Source organism: Catharus ustulatus, chromosome 1, assembly GCF_009819885.2.
Source record: "Catharus ustulatus isolate bCatUst1 chromosome 1, bCatUst1.pri.v2, whole genome shotgun sequence".
In the NCBI taxonomy this organism is placed as follows: Eukaryota; Metazoa; Chordata; class Aves; order Passeriformes; family Turdidae; genus Catharus; species Catharus ustulatus.
In genome coordinates this window covers 84,156,479-84,184,387 of record NC_046221.1, presented here as the reverse complement: position 1 = coordinate 84,184,387, position 27,909 = coordinate 84,156,479, and the positions used below count along the sequence as shown (strand labels likewise).

Sequence of the window (27,909 nt, the reverse complement as noted above, 5' to 3'; positions counted from 1 at the left end):
TAAAAAGATTGTAACAATAATTTGTGCAGAGTTATATTATTTTATAATCTGTAACTTCTTTCTCTCTTTTTTTTTTTTTTCTGAAACATAATACTACAAATGCTACAAATGATGTTGCTTGTTCTCTACAGCTCTTGTATAGCCTTCACAATTTCGAGCTGAGCATATTCACCACTTTTAGTGGATCTGGCTATACTAATGCTTCTATTTCTATTCCTGGTATTATTTTAATAAATACAATAGACAATACAATATTGAAACATTAGTTCTTTATGTATTTTTAAAATAGGAAGATAAAATATAGCTGTAGCTTCAGAGCAGCCTGTTTCATGGCCTTAACTAGCTCTCCTCCTTTAACTGTGTTAAGAATGGGTATAGTCAGCTATATGTATTATTATTCTTCTGCAGGTAACATGAACATTTGTCACTAGAGGAAACTATGCAAAAAAGAACTATTCACAGAGAGTAGTTCTCAATTTTGTTTCAAAGACAAGCTTGCCTGAATCACTGTCTTAAATTCCATTTTCATGGGATTAATTAAAGCTTTATTCCCAGAAAACATCACAGGTCCGTATAGTGAAAATCATCCTTTCGCTTGCTCAGGTCTGAGCTTGCTCTTCCCAGCAGTAGCCCTCTGTCAGTGGGCAAAAGTTAAGTCCACTGGAGGCACCGAAGACAGAACTCCTTGGGTATCCAGTGAAGGCAAATGCAGTGGTTTCCTTATCTCTCCTGGGAGCTCTGCATCCTACTATAACAATACCAATGATTTCTTCACAGAAGTACCCTTCAGTTACCAATAAAGACCAGGCTATTGGATCATAAAAAAGAAAAGAACACTCCTTGCCTTGTTTTGTTAAGTTTCATGAAAATCTGTGAGATTTGGCTGCTGCTTTCTACATTTGACATCCTGCAGCTTTGTTAGGTTTATCTGGTATTAGTTAGTAAGTAAAAATATGTTTTTTACACAGTGTCTCCTCTTCTGTCAATGATGAGTGCCAGCTACCTTCTCTTTCATTGCTGACTTCTCTGCCTATGGCAAACAAGTGATACAGAAATATTGTTGAGGCAGTAACACAACAACAAGTATTTCAACTACTAACTTCTCTGTTCTTTCTCTTCTGAAACATCACTACTACTATGCAACAGACACTCAGCAGTGATTTCAACATTACTGGAAGCAAAAGAAGCTGAGTCATGTTATATGAGTAAGCAGATGCCCCTCACTTTTACAGCAGCACTAACTTCTGATGACCGTTGTGGAATCCTTGGCTTAGATGCGACACGAGAAACTCCAAAGGGCAGAGATGGTGCCATTTCCTGTAGGTGAAAAACTGGTGGATCTTCATCACAAACCCACATTTGTCTGACAGGTTAACAGGCTGCTGTTTGAAGTCCTGCATTTAGTCCTCTCTCCTGATTTGTTTTTTTATTGTCTGAGTGAAGGGAGATTTGCTTATTGCATATCTCGGGCTCTTGAGTTTTATTCTGCTTTTTACATAATAAGTTCTTTTTCCAGAAAGCAAAGAAATGTGATGACTATAGCTTTTGTTCCAATATCTGGGCTGAGTTTTGGGCCATGAAGACTCTTTCCAATTGTAAGATACTGTTCCCTCAGGCTTTTTTATGTAACATGTGATAAAGAAGTTGGAAAGCAAATTTATTGCCTCTTTTAAAGGCTTTCCTTTTCATCCTTGACAGTGCTAACAGGACCTTTACTGCTAAACCTATTGGATTTCTCTTGAGTGTCTTATTCATTGGTGTCATTAACAAGATAAGTTATCCTTTCCTAAATCTCCTCCTCCTGTCCACTTTTAAAGGGTATGTTTTTGCATGGCTTCAATGTTAATGTGGAGAAAGTTCCCATGAAGCATAGGGAAAGTCTACAGGCCGTCTTGGATTAAGAGTGCACTATTGGTCATGGATCTTCATATATCTTTTCTGTGGATATCAGATATTACAGACAGCCAAACACTTCTAGTGAGCAAAAAAAAACTTTTGGAGTCGCTTTTATGCCATGTGATACTTCTTTCTTTAACCCTGGTTTCTGTCTCTCTGTTTTCAGTTTGGAAACCCAGCATTGTACCCAGTATTCATGTTCCCTGTGGGGACTATTTCTGATGACTTTACAGTTTCATAATGACATTGAGCAACAGCTGACATCTATCTGCACAGGCTGAAGCCATTTCTATTTACAGACTGTTTTTATTCTGCTTAGTTAACAATGATACAGCAAATTCCTAATTTACTACCAAGAGTGAATGAAAAAGACCAGTCTTTTAAAAAGACTGGGGAAGAAAGAAAATCAGTTTTCTACTTTCTAAGGGCATTGCTACCTTCTGTTTACAGGGATCATCATGATTATGCAAGGAGTGAAGATATTTGGGGAGATATCATTTTCCCATGCATTAGTCTAGCAATGAGGAGTGATCATAGAGGTGAAAAGGGAACAGCTATGCTGCAGGGAGATTTCAACCTTCCTGAGTCCAGGATGTAAGTGTAAAGTAAATAGATCTGCCACTTTATTTATGGAAAAGTGAACATTGCCCTGATTAAGAAAAAATAAAATCAACAGCCTTTATAAAGGCGAGAGGATTCACTTCTTTGCACATACAGCAGTGACAGAGTGAGACAAACCTGCCTACCCCTCTCCCTGGCTATCCATCCTCAGCAAGGCTGCAGAAGGTGTAGGGCCAGATGATGGCCACAGGTCAGAGCAGGTAGGACACACCTCATGGTTTGGCCTTTTGCTTCCATTTGCTGTCAGCAGAGTAACTGGACTGTGCTTCATCAGTGCTCAAACACTTGCGTGTATTGGTATGTATTGCATGTGTGTGGCGAAACTAAAAAGAATCCCAAAGTCCCCATGTGAAATGAAAGTCCCTCTTCCCTCAGCCTCAACTCACCCAAATGAAAATGCAGAATCTCTCAAACACAGAATTAAGGCTTTCATGTTTCAACCTTTGCTCTTATATCACGCATTGTTCTAGTGACAGTACAAAACCCATTTTAAAATCACATTTTTAACTTACTAGAACAACACCAATACGGCTTCTTAGTAGCCTAATCATGCAGAGGCCAACAAATTTAATGCCCACGCTTATTCTAAAATGCCACATTTTTGAAAGTACTGTGTCTTGTAAAACTTGTAATAGATTTTTTTCATTACTGTAATAATGGTTGCTTTGCTTTCAGAAAGACCAAAGCAATGCAATTCAAATGGATGGAAATACACAGACTGAGACTTTCAAAGTGGCCAACAGAAGACAAGCATGTCTCTTCCAGTGCTCTCAATACAGTCTGGATGCTTCTGTCTTTAAAAGGATTTTCATATCACAACAGCAGCTTGATATTTGGAATACTGGGAGAAGACACAAGCAATGAGAAAAAGGGAAGGTATTTTATGTTTTTAGATTTTCCTAAATAAGGGTCAATGGCAATGACAAGATGATCAGTTTTACCATTAGCATGCAAAAAAGAAAAAATGAACAGATAAGCTATCCTGTGAACAATAAAAGGGCATTAGCAAACCCTTCCAAATTTTTTTAACATGTATAATTGAATCAATTTTTTAATGAAACTGAATATACATTGTCTTCTCTCATTATGCTTTTCTCATTCTATTTAACAACCGCCATCCCCAGCTCATCCTTCTTCTTCCCATTCCACGCCCCCTGTTCATTCTGTTGGAGCAGAAAATGAACAGAGCTCTGTTTGTTCACCAGTGCCAGCAGCACAGGCAGCAATTGCAGCCCTGCAGAAGCAGCCCCCTGCCTCTCTGTCCCTGGCTGAGGGGATACTTCCCATTTTTGGATATCATTCCTATGGGAGAACAGGGTTTGTGAAGCTCTCAAGTAAGCAATGACCTGTTTTAAAGAAGGTAGAAATATTGAAAAACGAGTCTTTTAGAACCACAGCATACTAACAAGTTTTTACTACCTTCCCTTCACAAAGGGAATGGAAACTACTTGCAGGGGTGTAGGCTTCAGCCCTTTGTGCTGCTCCAGGCACACCTGCAATAGCATGACTTTCATTAATGCAATCTTCAAAACAAGTTGTTCAGCTTTCCTGACCCTGCTCTTTCCAGAGTCTCATTCTTCTGGTAGCTGGGAGCCCTCCTCATTTCCAGTTTAAAAGCACTCATTGTCTGTTCACAGTCATAAGTTGCTACTCAATTTCCTCTTGTTTGCAGGTAGGCTACCATCTTTCCATTGGAAAACATGATCCCATCTCCCTCACAGACAAACACCTTAATCATGCTCTACCTTTCTTTGCAGGGCTACAGAAACCAAAACCTCTCAGCTTCACCTCCACAGATAAGATAACGGGAAAAGAAAAGGAGAAATTAATAGCTGGAGTTGCTTTCTCCTAATCTTTTGAACAAGTTTGAACTGACCTGCCTTAAGAATGTATGACCAAAACTGCGCAAAATATCCCAGGTGAAATCTCTCACTAAGAGCCTGCATTACCTCTACTGGAGGACAGGTCATCAGATAAATCCTCCAAGACCTTCTATCTTCTGATCTTTATGTAAACCTCATAACTCATCTTCCCCCTGCCCAAGAAAACAAGGAGCCCTTTTGTGGTTATACTTCAGGCAGCTTGCAATGCCTAGGTAGCGAAACATCCATCTGTATTAATTAGGAGACAACTCTGCTTCAGCAACATTAGAGGTTTGCAATTTGAACTTTTAAGAGTGCCAGGCAAGCCAAAACCTATATGCTACTGAAGCTGTTATTTCATTAACTTGTTTATTCAGAATACTTTCTCCTAGTTGCATTTTTTGAGTCTTCCATCATACAGTTGTCCACCATGCTTCTGATTTATATTTTTCTTCGTTATCAATCTCTGTAACAACACTATCAGCAATATCTCTAAGGTAGGGAGATTTTCAAAAAGTCTTAAGATCAATGTTGACTCAGCATAAGTTTAATTTAGAACATATGATGGGTCTGTCTGTGCTATTCATGCCATCTATCCCTAATTTGGAACAAGCCTAGTAGTTTAGTTATGCCCTGAAAACGTCTGAGGACAAATTATATATAGCATTTTAAAAATATTCATATTAAAAGTGGTCATGAACATCAAAGTCCCTGAAGGGATGCACAGGTTCACAATGAGATGTTTCTGTCTGAAGTCTACAGTGAGCACCTTCACAACATCTGGATCTCTCTGCATCTTATAATCATGCCCATGTACAACTGATTGAGCTTGACATGCTTCTCCCAGGTTTCCTCAAAGGATTGTCTTTGAAAGAATACACCAAAGAGCAGAAGTGTCTCTGATCCAAAAGGGGCTTTGCTGAGATTAGAGTCTCTCAGCACTCCAACAGCTTTATCTCTGGCCACGCAGGTAAGAAAACATTCCTGTTTTCAGGAGCAATGAGACCTAACCACAGCCATGAGAGCTAACAACAGGATGAACAGGTATGTGGGGAATGCAGGCAATGTTATTCTTGTCTGTGATCCAGAAATTGGCTTTAAGACTTAGTGAGAATAATCACTCTGACCTTGGTTTGTAAGTACTTTGAAAAAAGCCACCAATGAGGACACCAGGCATTTATCATGTGTCATCAGACATCAGCATGCAGGGACAAAAACTTCACTTCTTCTCCTACATGGCATCATGATGAGCAGGAATTTAAAACATGCCACCTGGATGAGGACGAGAGGGAGTCACAGGTAAAATGGTGAAGTAGTCACAGCCATGCCTCGCCAGCACAGTGCCATGACAGTCCTAGAGAAAAAGTATCTGAACCAGACTGACCTGGACCTGGCTCTGACATGGTGGCATATGAAAGGAGGAACACATACAGCTGGGTAGCATGCTGCCTGGTACCACAGCTGCATATCTGAAGGAAGAAGTAGGAAGCATGGATCCTTTGCTAGATAAAAGTCTCACAGCTTTACAAAGCTCATATTCTCCATTTGAAATCTGGCTGTCCTGTATGAGATAAATTCCTGTACATCAGCTGAAGTGAGGCCTACATTTAAAGCCCACAAACATAAATAATATTTCTAATTAAGCATTTCTTTTGCTGAGCCAGGCCTCTTGTCTGAAAGGAAGGAATCTGTTGGGGGCAGGCAGTGGGCACCTTACTGCTGTACTTACTGTGGGCTGCTTGTCTGCAAACAGTAATGGGATGTGCCTTGGAGGCAGCCCATGGACAGGCAGAGAAAAGGAAAAGCAGAGGAGACACAAGAGGCACAGGTATTTGAAGCTTACAGACTACTTTGGACTGAAAAAAAGGGCAGTAAATAGGAGGCAGAATGACAAGGTGAAGGGACAGGAGCTGTCCAGGGCCACCAACTAGAGCAGCGCACAGGAGCCCCCAGCCAAGGGCTGAAACCAAAGAAATCTCCCATCTTAAATAAATATGTATAAACAAAGAGCCAAAACCAGACAGTAAAATATGAGATTGATGATGCTTGATCCTTCAGGGTTCAGTTTGGCAGGCTGCAGACGTCAGACTGTTGGTTATGGTGCTGCATCACTGCACTGCCATGCAGGGATTCAGTGGAAGACAAAAAAAGAATTGAATTCAGGGCAGCTCCCTATTTTTATATCCTGTTTCTCTCTTTCTCAGTGGTTGTTTTCTTTCTTTCACAAAGGAATTGCAAAACAAAGGGACATATGCAGAAGATTTGAGGTTATAGAATCTTATCTGGCTGAAACAGAAAGAAGGAATGTGTAGAGGTATTTGATTCTAAATATCAAGAGACTTTAGAGGCACGATTCTTCGTGGAAAGCAAACAAGAGACACTCCTATTTGCAGTTGCCTTTGAAACCAACTCCCAGAAGTTGCAATAGTAACCTCTTGCAAAACAGCTACTAATCCTTTCTTGTAATTGTTCCAACTTCTCTGTGCATCCTTCACCCCTATGCTGTGTCAACAGCAAAGTGGAACACTGCTTAGGGCTCCCTAATGCTGTAAGTGTGTTAAGAGTGAAAAAACCCCAAAACAACAAACTCAAGTATTCTTTGTTCTTCTGCCTGCAGACAGAACCACTTCCCTGTCCAGCCAATTTGCTTCTTTCTTGTCATAGCACTCCATACTCAGAGTTCTCAAGAGAGAACTAATGGGGGAATCTAATGGTTTCATGTGCTGCTACTACTCTCTTCTCTTGAAAAAAGGTCAAGGATATTAGTGAGTCATATTTTTTCCTCTATTTATTTTTACAGTTAAGCACAGGTTATACTTTATCACCAGCTGGACAAGTATTGATTTAACATTCTTCTCAATGCTGGTCTCAATACAGAACTTGACAGCCTTCCCATTAAGCTAAACTTGCACTGGCATACCTCCTTTGTCTACTTTAGACTTCCAGCAAAATGACAGAGGAAAAAGTTTCTAGTTTGTTATTCAGCAAGATATAAGTGATGAAATTATGGCCCTGCAGTAGCTTTGATTGAAGCATTTCAGCCCTTCTAGTGCAGTGGAAAGCTTTCATGACCCAGGACTTCTGGGATGTGATGGTATTTCTAAAGCCGAGGATGTCAGGCTTTTTTCTTTCAGTCACCTTGATCTAAACCCCTTTCTTACCACTCATTTCTCCTTTCAAATCGCTGTATGCACACAGAATACAACAGACCCCACATCTGCAGTGTGACCAAGCCTTTGGAGCTCAAAGTCACAAAAATGTAACTGCACATGAGGTTTCCTTGGCAAAGTCCTGAGGCAATGATTGTGCCTTCATTAGCTATTTTCTCCTCAGTGATGCAACCACCCACAAAGTGGTTGGAGCTTGCAGCTGACAAAAACGGCATGCTGTGATTTGGAAAAGCTAGCCCACGACACTGGCCTTTTCTTCTGGACAGTGACTCAAAGCTCACTGACAGGTCAAGCCTAGAATAGAAAAAATGCCAAGCAGGACACCTGCTGTGATTTATTATGAATTTACTTAAAGAGAGAAACACCAGCATCTGCACAGTTTTAACAGAAAAACCCACACTACATATATACTAGATCCAGAAGGCACTGCTGACGAAAGCTCTTCCCAAGACTCTTACAATGCTGGAGCATGTCCTGACCAGCAGACCGTTGACTGCATCTCAGAAAGCTCATAAGAACGAGACTCTGAATGCTGAAAGGTCGTCATGCTTTCATGCTTTGAAATAAAACACTCTGAAGCAAAATGACTGCCCACAAGTATATAAAGAACAGTGGTGCAGTGATCAGGATTGCTCTCAAGGTCACATTTTGAAAATCTATATACAAAACCATGGATTCAAAAACAAAACAGCATTTGCACATGCAACATGGAACCAGAGATGGCTCAAACTATAAGCCACAAATCAGGTACATGAGCAGTTACAGCCTACCTCCTTATTTCTTTGACCATTTAGTCTTGCATACAAGTCAGTAGTAATCAAGACAGTACTTCAGCACCACTCTGTGTATAATTCTCCTATAAAGGCAGTCTCCTGCTCACAACACGCCATGTACATGTGCATGTGTGTCTTAAAGAAGCATGAGAAAAATGTGTTTACCTGTGTCAAAAAAAAGCTTTCAGTGGACCACTACCTTTGGTGTTTTAATGTGCTGAAAAATATTGTGCAGTTTGGATTTTCATCCTCTTTTAAAGTGAATGCTTAAGACTGCAAAATCATTATAACCCTACATAACTACAGGGGAAGCTGACAGTGCTGTTACACTAAATTTGGAGGCTCACATTACCAGTTGTTATGTGCTACTAAGTGCAGAGAAAAAATGACCAGAGATGTCAAGTACATCACCTGGCATTTTCGCTTCTGTTGGGCAGAGTTGGTGGCTGGTTTGAACTCATCTTCTGAGCTGGCCTCTTGGGCTGAGTGGGTTGCAAATAATTCTAATGTTCAAAGTCATCTCCAAAATGCCACAGTGGAGGAGGAAGGGGGATGGACTAATGGAATAAACTGCCCAAGCCAGTAGCAGGATGAGGGCAAAATGGATGGGCTCTCTGGTAGCAATCAGGAAGAGGTGCTGCACTGCAGCTGCAGTCTGGTAACAAAGCCACAGAGACGTCTGTGTTACTAATACACTCCAGCACCCATGGGACAACCAAGCAAAGGACCCAAAGAACTGAACTGGAAAGGCAGTAAGAAAAGGTGAGAAAGGTCAAGAAAGGGTACAGGGCTGAGAGCATACACCATATGGGACCACAGGACTGAAACCTCCTCTGTGCTTGCCAAGACTTGTCTCACCACAGCTTATGCCTTTAAAAAACTCAGCAAGCCTCCAGCTAAAAAGCAGAGTTAAGATCTCCCTTACTTCCACACTGAGGACATCTCAACTTAGCTACTTCTCTCCTATTGGAAAGGTTCCTGCACATTGATAAGCTCATTTTGTTTGGATTTTTTCCCCTCAGTTCTTCCAGGGAGACCCTAACACAGTGTATTGCTCACTCAGGTAGCAAAGGGCATGCTGCCTCCAGCGAATGCTTCTAAAAGGAACAAGACAAAGATTCACAGTCAATACTTCTACAAGCTAGGTAGCCTGAATTTGAGCCTATGGAAAACACCACCACAACCACCACCAAGTGCTGTCTAAAGGTCAGCAATCTTTGTGCCACATTTTAGAAGGCAGTAAAATGTGAGAGGGAAAAACTTCTGCTTTTTAATTGGAAAATCATCTGGAAATCTTTGCAGTTTAAATTGTGTTTACCACCCCAATCTTTCTGACTGCTTCTGCCCATATTTTTCTCCACAGCAATGACCTACCTAACCTCATCTCCTCTTTCCTCTCCTTCATAACCACACTACAGTTCATACAACTGCAGATGGTTATCAAACTCCCTTCTCCATCCAAGCTATAAATGCTTCACTTCTATAATCTTTCCTCTTGTGTAACTGACATTTTTTCCCCTCTCAAAAGAACCAAAAATGTGAAGTGTCTTCCCACCCCTGTAATGCTGCTAACAATTCATTTCTTTTCAAACGGTTTTTAATCGGTAAGATGCTGACAGAGGAAATGGCAATTACGGACTTGTTCAAGTATCTGTCTTCTATCTGCAGGACAGCAGATTTGAGTTCAAAGGCTGCCAAATTCTAGGAATTGGTATGCTGTGGCAAAGAAAGCCTTTGCCTTGAGGAGCTAAGATGCCAGGAATGGATCAGAGGCTACCTCACCTTAACTACCCATAGCTACAAGAACAGCAGCTACTGTACACTAACACAGAGGTTACAAAAATAAGATATTGGTCACTGGTATACAGCAGAAGGAGGGGTGAGTAGGGAGGGAACAGGAAAAAGAGCCCAATAAAATCTAGACATGAACTCTGCATTTTCAGGAAAGTAGATGTCAAACACTCTCTTTAAAAAAACAAGGGAAGAAAATTGGGTGACGTGGTTGCACCCCTTATACCTACACAAGCTGCACATCTGACTTGATGAAAGAAAAAAATCAGTCTGGACTGACAGGCACCACTGCATTCTTCAGCCAGTATGGGCGAGAATCATGCCAGCACATTAAAGCTCAAGTGCAGCCTGCATCTGACCTCATCCACTAATTTATGTGCAAAACACAGGTGAGAAGGCCAGAAGACAGACCAGCCAAAAGCCTTTCAGATGTATTTGTAGCAAACAGACTGGCACATATTTTGGTTCAGTGAGCTTTCAGCCCCACAGAACCCTGTACCTTCACAAATGTTTACAAGGTGTTGGAAACAGGCAATAAAGAAATATAAAATAATGTATGCTTTCCAGCTCCTATGCATGTGAATGTTCTCTGCACTCCACTGAAAATATTCTGGACTGTAAAAATTGAAAAGGGTTGAAAAAAACTGCCTTAACAATGCAGAAATACTATGTGAGGCAAAACACTTGAGAATAAGTATTGTCTTGCAGTCACTTCCCACACTGGAAACTAAACTCTTGCTGAACCACTACATCAGTAAAGCTAACTGGAGGTGTTGGGCAACAGTGACCACCCTTTCTCCAACAGTAACACTCCAGCCAAAACAGGAACAGGGAATTTTTTGCATCATCTCTGGGAAAATAGCTATAATAGCACTTGAGATTTCACACTCTTGTGGCACTTATTTCTCAAAAAAGTTCTCCTTACTCTCCAGTATTTTTCCTTTGTCCTATTTTAGAATGCTCTTGCAAAGGCTGTGGAAATCAACTGTGCTGTTGCAAGTAACAATGCTCTACTTCAGCCCTCTCCGGAACAAAATCCATATTTACACCTGGAATTATTCCTAGTTAATGTTTCACGCAGGTTCTTTTATTCTGCATTACATTGGGAGGGAACTCATCAAGAGAAAGTGCTCATGTGGAAAAACTCTATAGCAAGGTAGTGACATCCTGTGGAAAATCTGAAAGAGAGGTGATACCATAAAGGAGACAGACATGGGAAAACTGCAGAGCTTTGCTGTTTCAGACACTGAAGTGCACAGGCCATTTACACCTCTTATGGTGGTTCTTTTTCAGTGTTCTGTCTAATGGTCATCTGAAAAGTCAGTGGTGGTGTCTAAAACCATAGATACAGCAATATCATGTCAGTAGAAAATCAAGCAAGCAGAAAGGAGTGCAATCTGATGATCTAATTGTTTATTAACATTCCTGTTTCCCTCACTCCAAAAACCATAGATTTCCAAGTATAAAGAGCATGAGGTAGCAATGGCTGATTAAATTAGCTCGTTAAAATAAAAGATAGTTATAAATTACCCATATATTTTCTAGAGAGACATGGTCTGATATGTAATTTAATCTGGAATTGAGCTCAGCAGTAATATCTGTTATTTAAAAAATCACATATTTATCAAAGTAGCTGCAAAGCAAAATCTGTTTGGAATTGCTCAGTTTTATGCATGGAGTTTTCTGCATGAGCTGGCAGATATATTTAAATTTTCTATTTATACAGCAACTTACATCCATGTTTTACAAATATGAAGGAATATACTGCCTTGTGAAACACACCACTATTCTAGAACTACCAAAACTCACACGGAGAAATGTCTTGTCTAGGATCAAGACAGGAACAGATAGAATCTGCACTTTCAGGTCTGGACCCTTGAGTGCACGCCTTCTTTAAATATAAAAAGACACTTTAGTCATAATATTGGTCATGTCATATAAGCTTTTGTATATAACCAAAGTCTTCAGGCAGCAGCAAAATGAGCAATGATTAAAAAGAAATCAGTTCAGACCAAAGTAAATGTGAAGAGAAATCTGCTTTCTTGGTTTTGGAAAAAGGCAGCAAAAAGAAAAAAACAAGAAAAGCCCCAAAATAAAGCAAATGGTCAGTTCACAACCAAAAGTTTTACTTCAGGGATTTCTCAACATGATGCAGAATACAGTGGTTCCAACCCCTTTTGAAATTCCAGTTTTGAACCCATGTTTTAAAATTGGACTTGGGGTATTTTCAACTCCTGATTCAATTCCTGATGCTATCTTAGTCTTTTCGATTTTCATTGCCATAGGGAGGAGAACCAATTTCCCTATCTCTGAAATAAGCATGAGAATTATTTGGTTAGCCCATGTACCTTTTTCAGTAGATATCCAGTGATTTTATGACTGGAGCATCTCCAGTGAGGGCCCTCCATTCTAGAGGGGACTACGTGGCAAAGCTGTAAATGTTCCTTGTCTCCCACTGCATGAATCAGTTTTCTGGTAGGGAGAATCATTTCCACCCCACAGACCTCAAAGTTTTATTTTCCAGCAACGTGCTGGGAAAATATCATCTGAATTTACAGTTTTGAGATTAATTAAATTACGTCATGAAAAAGTGGCTTGTTGGTGCTGCATGGAAATTGTTTCCCCCACCTCCTTCCAACCTGTCCTGGAAATAAGCTCTCTCTACAGCTCTATAGATAGCAAAGTCCTTCAGACATGCTCAATGGTTATCATCAAGTACAAAACCTGCCTGTTCTTAACAGTGAAGCATAAGAAAATCCAGAGAAGCCCTTAGAGCTGAGCTGACACAGCCATGGAAGGTGGGAGGCAGGGAACTGGATGGTTTTGTGAAGGAAGGAAGGAGAGAGCAGGATAAAAAATGGGAAGGTATTGACAAATGACACAAAACAGGCCCTAGCTCAAGATTATGTATTTTACACTATGGCAACATGGAGCACTGCAGGGAATGGACACCTCATTAACAGTGCAGGTTCACTCTCATAATTTCTAGTACCATGTGAAATCTCCAGTGGTGATAGATCCAGTGCTCTTCCTAACCTGTTTACTTTGTACCCTGCATGCTATAAAATGCAAATAGATATTGGTTTAGCTGCCAGGAGTAAGTCTTTGTCACCTTTAAGAACATTAGCACTTTGTTGAGATTTGGTTTTTATCTGCAAATGTTTTATGAGATCTTTGACTTCTTCCCAGATCTCAGCATGCACTGCTTGCTGTGAAATGCCAGCAAAAAATGCTCTGCATGAGTGGTGAACGCAATGCCTGGTGTGCAACACCTGCTGCACTAACATAGACTTATAAGCCTAATTAATTACTTGCGCAGTCTCAAGAGCTGTCCACATGGTCTAGAGCCCACCTAGCTCTGGTGTGAAAATCCCCAGTGCTTGGCAGATGACCATTTAGGAGTCAGGGCTGGAGCACTCAGGCTGGCACACATGGGGAAGTGAAGCTGCACTGCTTACAAAAAAGTCTCTGGAGACAGCACTGAGATATATATCCTGAAAGTTACTACTTCAGGTGTGTGGGGGTTGGTTTTTAATCCTTCAGAAAAGGTCTCACTAGGATTTGCTCATTCTAAACAGGAAAGTTAGATATATTTCAATAGTCATTCCTAGCTATTTTTCTGGCTATTTGGCTTGTGAATTCTGCAAAAGAAACTACTTCAAAACAATGCCATAGAAAATAATAACAGCAACAAAAAAATTCTGTTGATCGTATACTCTGCATATGTTTCTTCTTCAACATGATTTAATCTAAATTTAATTTAAAATTATGTGTAGCTCATATTCATTTAAAATAAATAGGACATTTCCATCATTAGTAATGCAGTTGTGGTAATAACATACAGTCATGTTGTACACCAATTACAGGACATGGTTAGCTTTCATGTTTATATGGTACTGAAGTCCTACACAATTTAAACGAGTCCCTGACCTGTTACAACATCAATAACAGGAGTACTTTGCACTCATACATCACCTCTGATCTCAGAGTGCTTCTGACACATGAATTTTCATTATATCTACATACAGGTAGGTGTCTAGGCACACTTCAAAGGCAGGGAAACTGTGCCATGGAAAGGTTACACAACTTGGCACAAATCCCTGGTGAACAGCTGGGAATGTGAACTCTCCCATTACTTGTTTTGAATGTCCAGACAATAATGCTTACCCCAAAACCAAGCTTCATAAGGCATTAATCAAAATGTTTAACCCCCTACCAAGTTTGCAAATGGCATGGGCAGACAATAAGCTCACTAATTCTTTTTGATACATTATTCATGACTTGTTCTCCTTTTCTGGCAACTTTCTTTTTTTAAGTAAAAAAAAAAAAAACCAAGCCAAAACCCCGCAATCAAATATAAGGAAAAAAACGCAAAAATTACTGCAAAATAATTTGGAATCCAGAACACTTAGAATTTCCCTTATGGCTCGTCTGTTGGATGTCAAACACTACCTGGGCAATGTATGGCAAATTCTTGGCAGGGACGAGAGCACTTGAGTGACCTTCAGAGAAAGTAGCAGCAGAGCTGTGCCTGCTTGGTTTTAGTTTCCAAAGGCCCACAAGCCACTGGACACCGTGTCTGCATATCTAAGTTATGCTGGCACACCGAACTGCCCAGCCAACAGCTACTGACAGCGTCACAATCTAATGATCCGGGGCTGGCTACATGATAGTGACAAAGTTAAAAAAACCCCAAACAAAAAACCCTCCCAGTGATCCCATTGATAATTAAGGACTACTGCAAACAGGCATTGAGGTGGAAATGCTGCTGCCTGCCAGGCCTTTGCCACCCCATGAGCACCAGAGAGAGTTACCAGCCACACTTGCAAACTGTATTTAGTGCTGCCTAGGGTTGAGTCCGCACTTCTGACAAAGTTAGTGAATTCATGCACACCTCAGCTTTCCCCCTTTGTAAAAATGCTGACGCAAGCGCACACTTACGTTACAAGTCAGGCCACCAGAATATATGTAAGCAGTTTTGGAACTATGTTAAAAGGAAAACTGATGTGGGCAGTGATGGAGTTTTGAGCCCACAGGGTAGCAATGCTGTTATTTGCTGGTTAAGTTGTCTGAGGTTGTGCTGCCCTCCATCATATGGGAGGCATTTATTTATTTCTAAGCAAGTACATCCAACATTTTTCAAGGGAACCAGAATATTTAATGCAAACTTTGCTCTCCAACGACTGAGCTCTACGTACAGCAGTAATTACTGTGAATCTCAGGGTAAGATGTTGAGAGTTGAAAGCTCCACTCAATGGCAGAATAAAATAGACCATTTCTCTTCTGGTAGTGTTAAGTTGTTGGGATGAAATTGCTCTGTTATGTATATTTGTGTGTGCATGCACATACCTGGAGAAAAAAATAGATGTAGATGCATGCAAATGAACACACACATTACTGACACTGACAGATTTGAGTGGAGAAGGAACATTTAGCCGAAATATTTGGGATTATTTTCCTGAAGGCCATACTCTTAGAAAGAAAGGTATATAGTATTTAATTTCATAAAAGCTGCGTAGCACTGTAAATAAACTGGAAATGGGTTGCAGAAGGAAACCACGAAAGTAAGTTAGAAATTGTTTATCTCTCTAACACTCTGGTAATTTACCTGGTCATGCATCAGGACTACCTTTTTTAGTAGAGGGAGAAAAATCAAGTATTTGTCTGAGAGACTTTATGAGGTGAAGAAATGAGGTCAGTTCACTAGATTGGAGTAACTCTGTAATACAGCCTTGTCCGAAGGCATTGTTGGATTAGAGTCCAGGATCAACAGGAGGCTCTTCACTGGCTGTAGTGGTTCTGGAAGTGACTTCAGGAGCTGAGCTCATTAGTTCTTAAGCACTGCACCAGCAGTTTTTACTTCCTGTAAACTAAACAGACTTGCCATACCAAGCATCTTATATGGGGCAATGGTGACAGCCTTAACCTATGTTCTGCAAACAGTCTTCAGCTTTACTGTAAATTTCCTTTAATGTAGCAAGAAACCTAGAAGCAGCTGCATACCAAGGATCTGGTAATTTTCTAGTGATGTTTGCTATTGACTAGAAAAGCCTCTCAAGCTAATAGGAAAAAAAGATATCATTCTGTTTCTCACTTTTCAGTCTGAGGTATCTAACAGTATAAGGTTTAGCTAAGAAGGCTCTGCTTTGAACACTCTTCCAAATATTCTCCCCACTTGAGGGAGCAATGTATGAATACTATGCATCAAAAGGGTTTATGACTTAGAGCATTTCTTACACATCCCTTCTTCCCTGGTCAGGCAAGGTCCATTCTCTCTTTAATTTTTTTACAGTCATCTCTTAGTTCTGACCTGCAGTTCTCCTGTCTCTTTTACAGTATCATCCAGAACAAGTAATATTCCTTCATGCAAATTTTACTTCCGTTATCATTCTTAGCATTCTGCGTTATCTGCAGGATACATTTACAGGAGGGGGTACTGCAGCCTTTGCAGAGTTACCTGTTGGCAAACCCATTTTTTTGTGTTGTATGTTTCCATTCATCCCTCACATTAAAATTATTACAATTTTTGAAAATGTAAAGCAGAAAGGTGACCGGCTCAGCAAGTCAATGCACTTTCAGCCTCCAAAGTCCAACAGTAACGCCGAACAAGTGCAAAAAGTAACTTCATATATTACATAGAGGCAAATAAAATCACTGTCCTTTTGTCTGTAAGAGGAACCCTTCAGACCTGAAGTAGCTTTGTCCCTGGTTCTGTTTCCTGATTTCCATGTAGGTAAGGCTGATACAAAAACTATCTTTCCAGTTTCTGCTCCTAAAAGAAGCTAGAGTTCTAGCAGGTTGGATTTTTCCCTTTTCAATTAAGTATCTCCCCAGGCAGCCATCTGAGACAAGACCCAACTCTCCTGAAAGGCCAATCCTATGACTCGGCTATCAAACAAAACACATTTTCTACGATATTTTTGTCCCTAACACTTGTCAAAGTTGTTTAAGTGTTTACATGTATCATTCACAGATTAACATCCCTCTTTTGTCACCGGTACCCAGCCAGAAAGAAGGACCCTCACTTATAAAATTACTTGCAAATTTTTGAAATCTTGGTTCAGAGCACACTGAAGCCATGGGGTTGTTTTTTTAATAGGCTGACATTTACCTTGAATTGAGCTGACCTTGTACGAAGCAAACTGTATGAATGCACCTGTCATACTCAGTTTGCTGAGTGCACTGCTTTCAATTTAACTTCTACTGTATGTAATTAACATGGCATAGTTATTAGCATTTAAATCTCCTTTTCCTATGTCATTTCTACATTTAGACTTCCCTTCCCTCTCCCCCATGCCCCCAGTGTGTTTTAAAGAAGACTGACTTAGTAGGAAAGCATGTAGTTGGTAGTCAAAGATGGAATTGTATTTTTTAGTATTACGGTTTATTCAAAGGACTAGGAATCAAAACACGATTGACACAGCCATGACAAACATATGATTAATATCAGCTATTTTTTCCCACTATAGTATTTTTCCTTTCACTTTCTTCTTTACAAATGCTTGAAAGTACCCACTAATTTTCTAGTATCTTTGTTCAAGAAGCACAGGAGCAAATGTCTATTCTTAGCCAAAGTTAGTGACTTAGGACAAGGATAAAGCTATTTGGGGTGCAGTACCTACCATGGTTGCCCAGTTTAACATTTGAGAGTAAGTAGCAATGTATACCATCCTACTAGAAATGTAATGACAGGTCCCATATAGTGCAGCCTAACACAAGACAGGGCCTGGATTGTCATAAATACCGAAACGCGAGAGCAGAGATTCCCCCACACCCCAGTGCAGGGGCAAACGAGCACTAGCTCGGGCAGAGGAGTGGGCACGTCAAGCACTGAATATGTTCTCGGTGCAAACGCAGCAAGCGGGGATTGGGAGGACGAACTGGGATGGCTGTGTGTGAGCGAGACAGGCTGACGGCGGGATCGGATACACCGGGCTATTTGCTCGGTGCCCATGCCAGGGGACAGCCTCAGGTCACCAATACTGCCACAGAACCGCAGCAGTGCTGAGGCTCCCAGAGCATCGGCGGGGCCAGGGGTGCAGCCGGAGGGAGGTTCACCTGCCCGGAGCCCCGTCGGGAAACCTCCCCGTCCCCGCGGGGGTGCGGAGCGGCTCCCCGAAGGATGCCGCGCTCCTGTCGCGATGCCGGGCGGGGGCTCCCGGCGGCGGGGCCGAACCGCTGCGGCAGCGGCAGCGGCGCGGGGCGGAGGGGCCGCGGCTCCCTTTGGCAGCGGGCGGCAGCAGCCGGGTCGCCCGCCCCGCTCCAGCCGCCGCCGAGCCGCGCTGCACTGCGCTAGGGGCTGCTGCACCTGAGCGGCCGTGTCAGCGCGGGGACAAACCACTGCCAGCCCCCGGACCATGCATTATGTAATTTCAGATTATATAATCCTGACATATGAGGGGAAAAAATCCCCAAAACAACCCACAGCCTGCCGTCCTTCCGCGGGCATCTCCTGGGGGTGCGGCGCAGCCCGTGCTGTCGGGAGCTGCCGGGTCAGGCACGCCGGCACCGACCGCCCGTGCCCCCACCGGTGCAGAGGCCGCAGTCCCCGCCCGGCGCGATGAGCCGGGGCAGGACGGCGCGGCACGGCTCGGCTCGGTTCTCCGTCCCTTCCCTTCCCGGCAGAGGCGCCGACCGCGCCGGCCCGGCGCTGCGGGCGGGCGGCCGGGAGGGAGAGGGTCGCTCCCCGGAGACACGCTGCCTTACCTGCTCCCCGAAGTCGATGGCGATGTTGGTGATGCCGAGAGGGACCAGGAACCGGATCAGGGGCCAGTAGTTAGTGAGCGCTGGAAATTTCACCATAGTCCCAGCTGCGCGGTGACCCGCGGCGCATCTGCCGCGGCAGGAGACGGCGCGGGAGGACGGAGGGGGGGAAGGATGAAAGGGCACCGGAGGAGGGTGCGTGCGTGTCCCTGTGCGTGTGTGCGGGCGGGGAGGGGGTGGGGGGGAGATAAGGGAGAGGGAGAGGAGCAGCAGAGCCCCCTAAAAATAAAGAGCCGGAGAGCGGGAGGGGGGCCGGGCCGGTCCCTCCCTGCCCGGCGCGGCGCTGGCTGGGCGGCGGGGCGCGCTGTGCTGCCGCCTTAGCAGGAGACCCGAGAGATCAAGTCCATCCCCGCCGCCCTCCTCCCACACAACAATGATCTGCCGCCGCTGCTGCCGCCGCCACCGCCGCTGCCGGAAAAAAAAAGAGGAGGGACACCGCCGCCAGCCACTCGTGCGGGCAGCGCTGCCATCCTCGGGGCGCGGGGGCCAGGGGAAGGGCCGGGCCGGGCCCCCCCGCGCCTGACGCTCGCCGGCGGCGGGGCGACGGCCGCGGCGCCGCGCAGGAAAACACCGCCCTCCTCCCTCCTCCTCCTCCTCCTTCTCCTCCCCGCCGCCGCCGCCGCGGGGAAGGCGCAGGCCGCGGTGCGTGGCGGCCGCCGGCGGAGCTGCCCGTGCGGGGCCGTGCGGGGCCCGGCCGCGGGGCGCTGCTCCGGGCTGCGCGGGCTGGCGGAACACGTGGGTTTGACACACGCTCGCGGACGGGCGGCGGCGGGGGAAAGAGCGGCACCGAGCGGCTCCTCCCGACGCCGGAGCGGCCGCGCTGCGCCCCCGGCCCGGGCGGGCTCGGCACCTGTCCGCTCCCCTTCACCCCGCCGGGTCCCGATGGGTGTCCTGGGCTTCCCCCATCGGCCCGCCCGGCGCCCTCCCCGTGCAGCCAGGGGCAAGGCAAGGCGCTCCCTGGCGTGGGCTTCGGCCTCGGACACTGGTGCAGCTGTAGGAGAGGTGGGGCTCCTGAACGAAGCGTCAACCAGCTTTTCTGGTCAAAAACATGAAATAAATAAATATTGAACGTTTGGCAGTGTAACATCATCTTTCAAGATCTCTGCCCGAGCTCTGGGCCAGGAATGTGCTTGCAGGAGGGCCCTCGCTGGCTGGGGCTCTGGCTCCTCCTGAGCCGAGGCCGTGGCAAGCCGACGAGGTTTTGCCAGGCTAAGGGTGGGAGCAGGACGAGAAGGCACCCCCTTTCTGAACAACTTACCGAAGTTTCTCAGCGTTTTCAAAATTGCAGGACGGTTTCAAGGTTTAATTGTAATTGCGTTTCGCTGGGGCATTTAGGTTTATGGTATTATCTTCACTTTGCCCCCTTCAAGGAGAGTTGGCAAATATTTGGGAGCCCTATGAGGAGTCAGATACCTGTATCTGATCCTCAGAGAAGCAGTGGCCAGCAGAGGAGTGCTGCAAAGCCTCCGTCTCCCAAAGAACAGTAGTAAATATTCCTGTGACTAAGCACCATTCCACGTATTTGGAGAGTCAATGGTGGGGAGCTCTGGGAATCCCTGGCAGGCAGATGACAGTCTGTGGGATGGGGCTGGAGTGAAGGAGCCCCTGACTCCTGAGGTGTTTTGGCAAAGTCAGCCCCAGTTGTGCTGGAAGTTTTTTCCTCCTACAGCTGGAGTTTGTCTCAGCTAGCACCCCTTGAGCTGGAGCAGCCATCGTTGTGAGCATAGAGGAGCAAACTCAAATGCTTACAAGAGAGCAAACCTGCCTTCATCCTGTACATCACTTACAATGCCACAGGCATGGTGTCCTGGAGTGAAGCAGAGAAAAACAGGAGGGGACCATTAACTGAGAAGAGGGAAGCAGAATTTGTGATTGCCTAAGAGTGTCTTTGGATTAACAGCACCAAGTCTTCATCATCCTAAGGGAGAGCTAATCATCTCCAGATGGACCACTGGTTCAGCCATCGGACATCTTCGAACCATGTCCAGTGAGAGGGAACATTCAATCTCCAGCCAACCTGACTGAAGCTGGACTTGAAGTAGAAACTCTTAGACATGCAGGGGCCTTACGCCAGCTGCCTTGTTTTACTTGTTTACTTGCATTGAGCTGAATTCCCTGCCAATTTAGGCATAGCCTTTGTGTACACTTAAGTGTAAGTTGCAGGTCCTTTTCTTTGAAGCGAGCCTTGTGCTTTTTGAACTTGAGGCTGGATATATATTGAAGCATTAATTCAATATTACATTCTTTCTTCCTGAGAATGCCTATGACTTTAGATAACTGTATTGCCAGTAACTAATTTCTTCCTGTCAGGACTAGATTTTATTGGCATTGAGCTCATTCTTTCCTGCCATGGGTCTGAGAACAACTTGTAGATAAATTATGGAAGAATATTTTTTAAACTCCATATTTTAAAATGCTTTCTTTGCAAAGTATTTCTCTTTTGTTTCAGTCTAGAGAGATTATTTAAGGGAAAGAAACCTTTAGTGCTGGTTTTGAGTCAGAAGAGTAAAAGGGAATCCCCAAAGCCACTTGTAAATATATAATTTTAACTTGCCATTTGAAAATTCCAGATGAGTTGATGTTTGAGAACTACCTCCTCCAATTCCTGGCAAAAACAAGCCACCTCAAAATTAAAACTTCTTGAATCAAAATGTTTGAACACTGTGTGTCTCATAGTGATTATTTGTCCAAAAGTTGTGTTCAGTCCTGGAAATACTGAGAAACCCACATAGTTTAATGTAGTATAAGAAAATTGTACCCATTTGGGGTTTTTTTAATGTGTTCATAAAGTAGTAGATACTTCTTTATTCTGCCAGATAATGAATCCTGCCCCTTACATCTTTAATTTCCATCTGATCAGTCACTTGAGGGCTGTGGTTAACTTCCTGTGGCTCAAAGCAGTACAGTTTTATTTTAAGAACAGTTTTACATTTTACTTCCTCATAGGTACTGGAATGTCCTGGGCAAGTGTTAACCTGATGCTTTCTTGAGTTCTATATTTTAAAATCATTAAACCTGCTTAATAAACTCTCAGACAATGTTGTAGGTTTCTCTCTCTGCTTCCCATTCATGTCTTCTTTTTCTGGACTGGCTGTAGTTTTTGTGTGCTTTCAGCCCAGGTCATATTTGCTCCTTGGATTCATTGTAGAAACAAAATTGTGTTTGCAACCAAAGAACAAGGTTGGTTTCTCACACCTTGAATTCAATAGTTTGCTCAACTGATGAGCTGAGGAAATAGGTAATTTTTGCTGTATTGGGCAAAAAGCAGTGATTAGTAATAATTTCCTTTCTAACATATTTTCTGTTACACTACATTTCTTACTCATATACCAAACACTGTCTGTTTGTTTAATGGAATAAAAAAGACAGAGAGGACAGCAGGAAGTAATTAGCCATAATCTCACTGTTTTTTATAGAAAAATCATCTGGTCTGGGAGTATCCCAAATGGAGCCATCTCACTGGAGAAGCCCATGTGAATAGAGTACAGTGCTGCAATGTATTACAGTGTATAAATGATGAAAGATATCACAAAACTCCCCTGTGCCTGGTAATGAAATGTGTTTGTAATTGCTGCTTAAGCAACGGAGGCAAAGTCTGAAGGTGTCCCCAGTAGCAGACTGAATCAGGACACTGCAGATTACTTTTACTCACACAGTCAGAAATCCAACAGGTAGATCAGCACATGAGCTTTATTAGAGTCCCAGTCCTGTCCTGAGCTTAAAGGAGGCCTCTTATCACAAAAACATGATGGGAATCTTGAAAGGACCCTGCTATGGTATTGCCTTGCTTCAGAATGGTGCCTCTCTTTTCCTTGCTGAGGCTACAGGTCTTAGGTTTGTTTTTTAAATCACTGTGCTTGGCCTTTCCATCTCTAGTTGACTGTTTAGCTGTACTCCTGCTTTTTGGAGCTACTGGGTCTCTTTCAAACCTTTTCTTCTACATAGGATTTTTTTTCTTATGATCTGGTGATTTAAAATCATTCATTGTATAGGAAACTCAAACCAGCAGATAACACAATTTGTTAGTCAGTCGTCCCGTAAGAGGACAAATGAGCTGGATTTCCAGCCTCAAGAATTGCCAGTGATTGTGGTCTCTGAATGGCCTTGGGCTTGGAGAGAGCAAGTGATGACTGTCTTTTCCTATCTGTTATCAGATAAAGTGGAAGGACATCGCTGCAGTCATATTCTGCTTCTGTCTTGAATTATTCCTCCTCCAGTGACAGCTGCCTCTTGCAAATTTAACTTTTCAGTTAGAACTGAGTCTGATGCATATTTTCAGCTAGTTACACCACAGTAATTAAAACAATAAGATAGTCACTTAAAAATCTTGTCAAACTATGACTGAATGTTACTGAAGGAAAGCTCAGAATGTGAGTCTTGTGCATAAAATGGAAAAAAACTCTTTCTCATTTAGTGTTGAGGGCTAAAAACAATCTTGTACACACTAATTTTTCTGGGGGCTGACCAGACATGCAGTTGTAAGTAATCTTCAGGAGTCACTTGAAGATCCCCTTCTTTCCCTGAACCTGAGTTCTGCAGAAAGCCTGTTTCTAGTGAAATGCTCAGCCTCTTGTCCTGCAAGGAGAAAGGAGTGCTAGAGGCACAGCACTTCCTCTTACCAGGGGTCAGCAAAGCCTGACCTACAGACACTGCGAATTGTGCAGAAGGCCTTTACCTCAAAGGGTTAGTGGAACTCTCCTTGTCTCACTCCTTCTGCATCAGCCTTAGGATCAAGGGACACTAGGTTCTTGGGTTGGGCGCCTGGCCATGACTTCTAGGCTGTTGCAGTTCATGATTGGAAAGACTACAGAAATGCTGCAGGAAAAAACTGAATATTTATGTAGCATTTTATTCTGTGAATTGGTAAGGTTGAATGCAAAGATGAGAAAACAGCCAAAGGAATTGGTTTGTCAGTGAGACAAGTGTGTGACTAATACAGTTCTGATTTAGCTGCATCTCTGTGTGAAGAATAAAAATGGTCTTTACTGCTAACCTATGCCACTTCCCTGAGACCAGTCTGCTCTGGACGCAGGTGGCTTGTCCAGTTAGATGATAAGGACGGTGCCCCTGCAGGAAACCCATGTCTTTCTTTTTTGGCTGGCACAAGTGCCCTGGCAGCAGCTTCAGGCAAAATTGTTTCCCAGTTGATGAAGCAGAAGAAGCTTCCTATTCATGTTTGGTAGACCAAGATAAAAATTATGTTGGGTTTCAGTAGCACAACGAAACCTGGGCTGCTCAGAAGTGCCTGATTTATTTTTCAGATGAGACTCAAAGTGCTGTCTCTGGTGACCTGCAATGGAGGATTCGTCCAGAACGTGCCTTCTCTAACAGGGCACCTGTGAGTGTTGGCTCTGTGTCCCCCATCTTCACAGTGATGACTATTCCATGGCTTGCTCAGGCTCATGGCCTGGGGTAATCCCAGCTGTATGCATCTAGTAGCACTGGCTTTAATAGTGTTCTTTGTTCTTTGGGTTTGTGTTCTCAGTCCAAAATCGTGTCTTCTGATTCAACCTGGGGCATGTGACTCTGCAGCAGCTCTGACACAAGAGAGTTGGTGGGAGTAGCTGGGCTCAAGCTGCCGATGGGGATGCTCAGGGATGCCCAGCTGCAGCCCTGCTCACTAAGGCAACGATGCTGTGCCATTTCTTAGCTGACTAATCCAAACAGCTCCTTCCTCAGTGTTGGAGTGGCATTGATGTAAATGTGTTATTGCAGAAGGCTAACTGGACCGAGTGCTACCCAAGTTAAAGATTTCTGTCTCTCATAAACCTTGTGTGCTATAGATGGAATTGCATTGTGGTCACATCAGACCTGAGGTTCTAGCACTGTTTCATGATCAGAGGGAGAGAAACCTCCTTGTCAAAGCAAGTATGTACAAATGTTGCATTTTTTCAACATGGGAGAAATCAAATCCTTAAACAAAGGGGTTTTTCTGTGTTTTGTGTAGGTTTTTACCTTGCCTAATTTCTAAATTACAGTTTATTTAATGATTATAACTTGGGGATTCAAACATTTGGAAAAGAAATGTAGTTAATAATTTAAAATATTTTATGGAACTTATTTCTAGTTAATAAATGAAAATGTATTAATGTGGATTTGCCTGGGATTCAGAACCCATTTTTAAATTTACATTTGGCATCTTTGCTTCAAACATTAGGATGTACTTTTTGCAGCCTGTTTGATTCTCACTGAAACGTCTGCATTTAATATCACTTGCTGTACTCTTTTTGAACTTTAATAACACACAATGCTACCAACAACATACTGTTGCAATAGTTAACCTTTATGGCTTTGTGTTGTATTAAAACAGTAATCTATACTGGATTTGAGCTGTTTAGAGATTATTGATGCAGTTGAATGCCATTTAACTAAAACTTGTGAGAGGAGGTGGTGATTTTGCATTCTAAAGTTTTGTGTTCAATGTTCTTTTATGTAGAGCTCAGTTGTAAGATTAATTGTTGAGAATATTTTGAAACGTTTTGAAAATATGCACTTATAAGCTTGCAGTATTTCACCATCTCCAGTTTTATTTAGAAGTGCCTCAGTCCATTGTGAATATGTCTTGCCAAAGATGGCTTCTATGTTACCGCAGAAAACCATAAAATAGCCTATACGGAACGTTTAGTAAACTAATGAATAATCAATGTATTTGTGAGAATCCAGTAATATGCAAATGCGTGAGCATTATTTATTAGTCCATGTAGGACCAAAAATGCTATAGTAAGTGCATGCCTAAAGCCAGTATTTCCTGAATATAAATTTCAGTAGAAGTCCTCCAGTGATAAATTCTGTATTCATCAAGTGCGATAATACAATGGGTATTAGTTTTAAACTACAAGAGGGTCAATTTAGATTAGATATAAGGAATAATGTTTTTACAATGAGGGTGATAAAACACTGGAGCAGATTCCCCAGAGAGGTGGTAGATGCAGCCTTTCCCACTATTCATGGTCAGGCCAGATGGGGCTCTGAGCAACCTGATCTTGTTGGAGATGTCCCTGCTCATTGCAGGGGGGCTGGACTAGGTGAGCTGTAAAGGTCTCTTCCAACCCAAACCATTCTGTGATTCTTTGAATCTATGATCTAAAGATGAGTTTGAGATTTGTATAATGTTCAAGTACTTTCTTGCACTTCAAGTCTGCTATGAGAGTACATGTAAACCTGTTAAAGGAGTATAGAAGTCTTTTGTTTCATGAAGGATAATGAATGACACAGCTATTGACATTTTCCCTTCTCCCATCAGTTTGCTGTCAATTTTTTCTCTAGTTTCAAAATAGTATTATGAAGAGACAAAAGAAACTAGGCACAATACTAGATGTCATTTGCATGTGGACATGAAGTATCTTAGGCAGGATTCTCTCAAAACCCCTCCGCCTTCCATTCTGGATATTTCATTGATAGGATTCACATTCTTCCTAGGACAAGGAAAACTAAATATTTTGAGTTAAGTTACAAAACTTTTAAACTGTTTGCTTGGTTTTTTGGGTGCAGTGCAATGAGTCTGTTAAGCCCTTTAGACTCCAGCTCACCATCTGAACCAGGTATATTTCTCTGTGGATAAAGTCAAAGAACTGTGTCTCGCATGTGGGTGGAATGAGACTACTAGCTGAACCTCATTGTGCTAAGACTAAAAAAAGAGCACAGTACCACAGTCTTTTCTGCCCATGAGAATTCAGATTAACATGTTATTACCTTAAATTGCAAAAAAGATGTGTCATATTCAATGGAATAAAACAGAATTTATTTTCTCATTTACTACTGAAAGTAAAAATCGTAGAAATAAATTATTTCCTACTAGAAGTAACAAGTATATTGTCTCACTTGGTCATGAACTGCAAGGAATTTGATGTAGACAGGCTCCAGACCTACCAATGTATTCAGCAGCTGATCACCACATTTTCCTTTCCTTTCTAGCAAAAATGCCTTCTCCATCCTCCATCCAGCAGCCATGCTATAGAGTGGAGGGAAAACCAGGTGAAAGGAGCTAGTAGAGAAACCACATGTGACAGGGTGGGCTTGGTGTGTTTGGGAAATCTTTGCTGTTAAGGAAAGAAGCTGAGAATGCTCCTCTCTTGAAGCTTCGCCACTGGATCAAGCTGGCCAGATGCATCCCAACATCAGAGACATCTCAACAACACCAGAGGTCTGCACAGAGAGCATCACTGTGCTCTGGGTGCAAGGGAATGAGGCTCTGCTGGAAGTGGTGGTGAGGGAGAATGGGGAAATCAAAACTAGCCTCACACTTGGAGCAGGGCTTGTTTGGTCAGTGGCAATAACAATAACCTCATCTTCTGCCTGCATGGGTGGAGCTCAGTGGCAAAACCAGTGATGCAGTGCTTTGTTGCTTCTGCTGTGAATTTATAGCATGACACCAGGGTAAATAATTGATTTTCCCTTAAGGATCTTTCCTTTGCTGGATGTAATGGCATTGCCTCACAGGGTCTGGGAGCTGAGTCTAAGTAGGTGATGAGGTTAAAGGCCTGAAACCTGGTAGAATGAGGGAGCTGCAGCATCTAATGGGGGCACAGTAATTTTGGGGCATCAGTCCAAGAATATGTGAAAGCATCTGCAGTGGGTCAGGATTCCATTGATGGTGGGCAATGCTTTGGTACCTTGCTGTTTAAGATCAGCCCTGCTGAGAAGAATAGATGTAAGTTTGCTGAAGGATGCTAGTAGTCTGCTGTTTGTTATGCTATTTTTGTTGGTGGTGTGATGTTTTTTTTCTTGTTTACTAGAGGAGGGGAAGAGGCAGCATGGAAAAGGTTGCCTGTTTTGAAATACAGATTCTGTGAGGATGGTATCTGCCCTCAATCTCGCAGTGAGAGACCTGCTTGGCACTGAAGCCATTGCTGTAACAAACAGCCAGCAGTGACTGCAGTGACTGCAGGACAGATGTTGATCCATACAGGTAGCAGATGTCACAGGCACCATGTCAAGTGCCTGAATCGTATGGATGTCTCTCAACCCAGATGGATTAGAAAGTGCAGTCCTCAAAACAAAATATCCATCATATTTACTTCCCATTCACCTGAT

General features: G+C 43.0%; 1 protein-coding gene across 1 annotated transcript in view; it reads right to left on the bottom strand.

Annotated features, from left to right (window-relative positions):
* The window catches only part of ANKH (ANKH inorganic pyrophosphate transport regulator), a 106,821-nt gene extending 87,439 nt beyond the window's left edge, over nt 1-19,382 (bottom strand). The window contains exon 1 of the mRNA XM_033051917.2: nt 18,820-19,382. Within this exon, the coding sequence (XP_032907808.1) occupies nt 18,820-18,915 (96 nt within the window). The 5' untranslated portion in view covers nt 18,916-19,382. The remainder of the gene's footprint in view (nt 1-18,819) is intronic.
* Between the last annotated feature and the right edge of the window lie 8,527 nt (nt 19,383-27,909).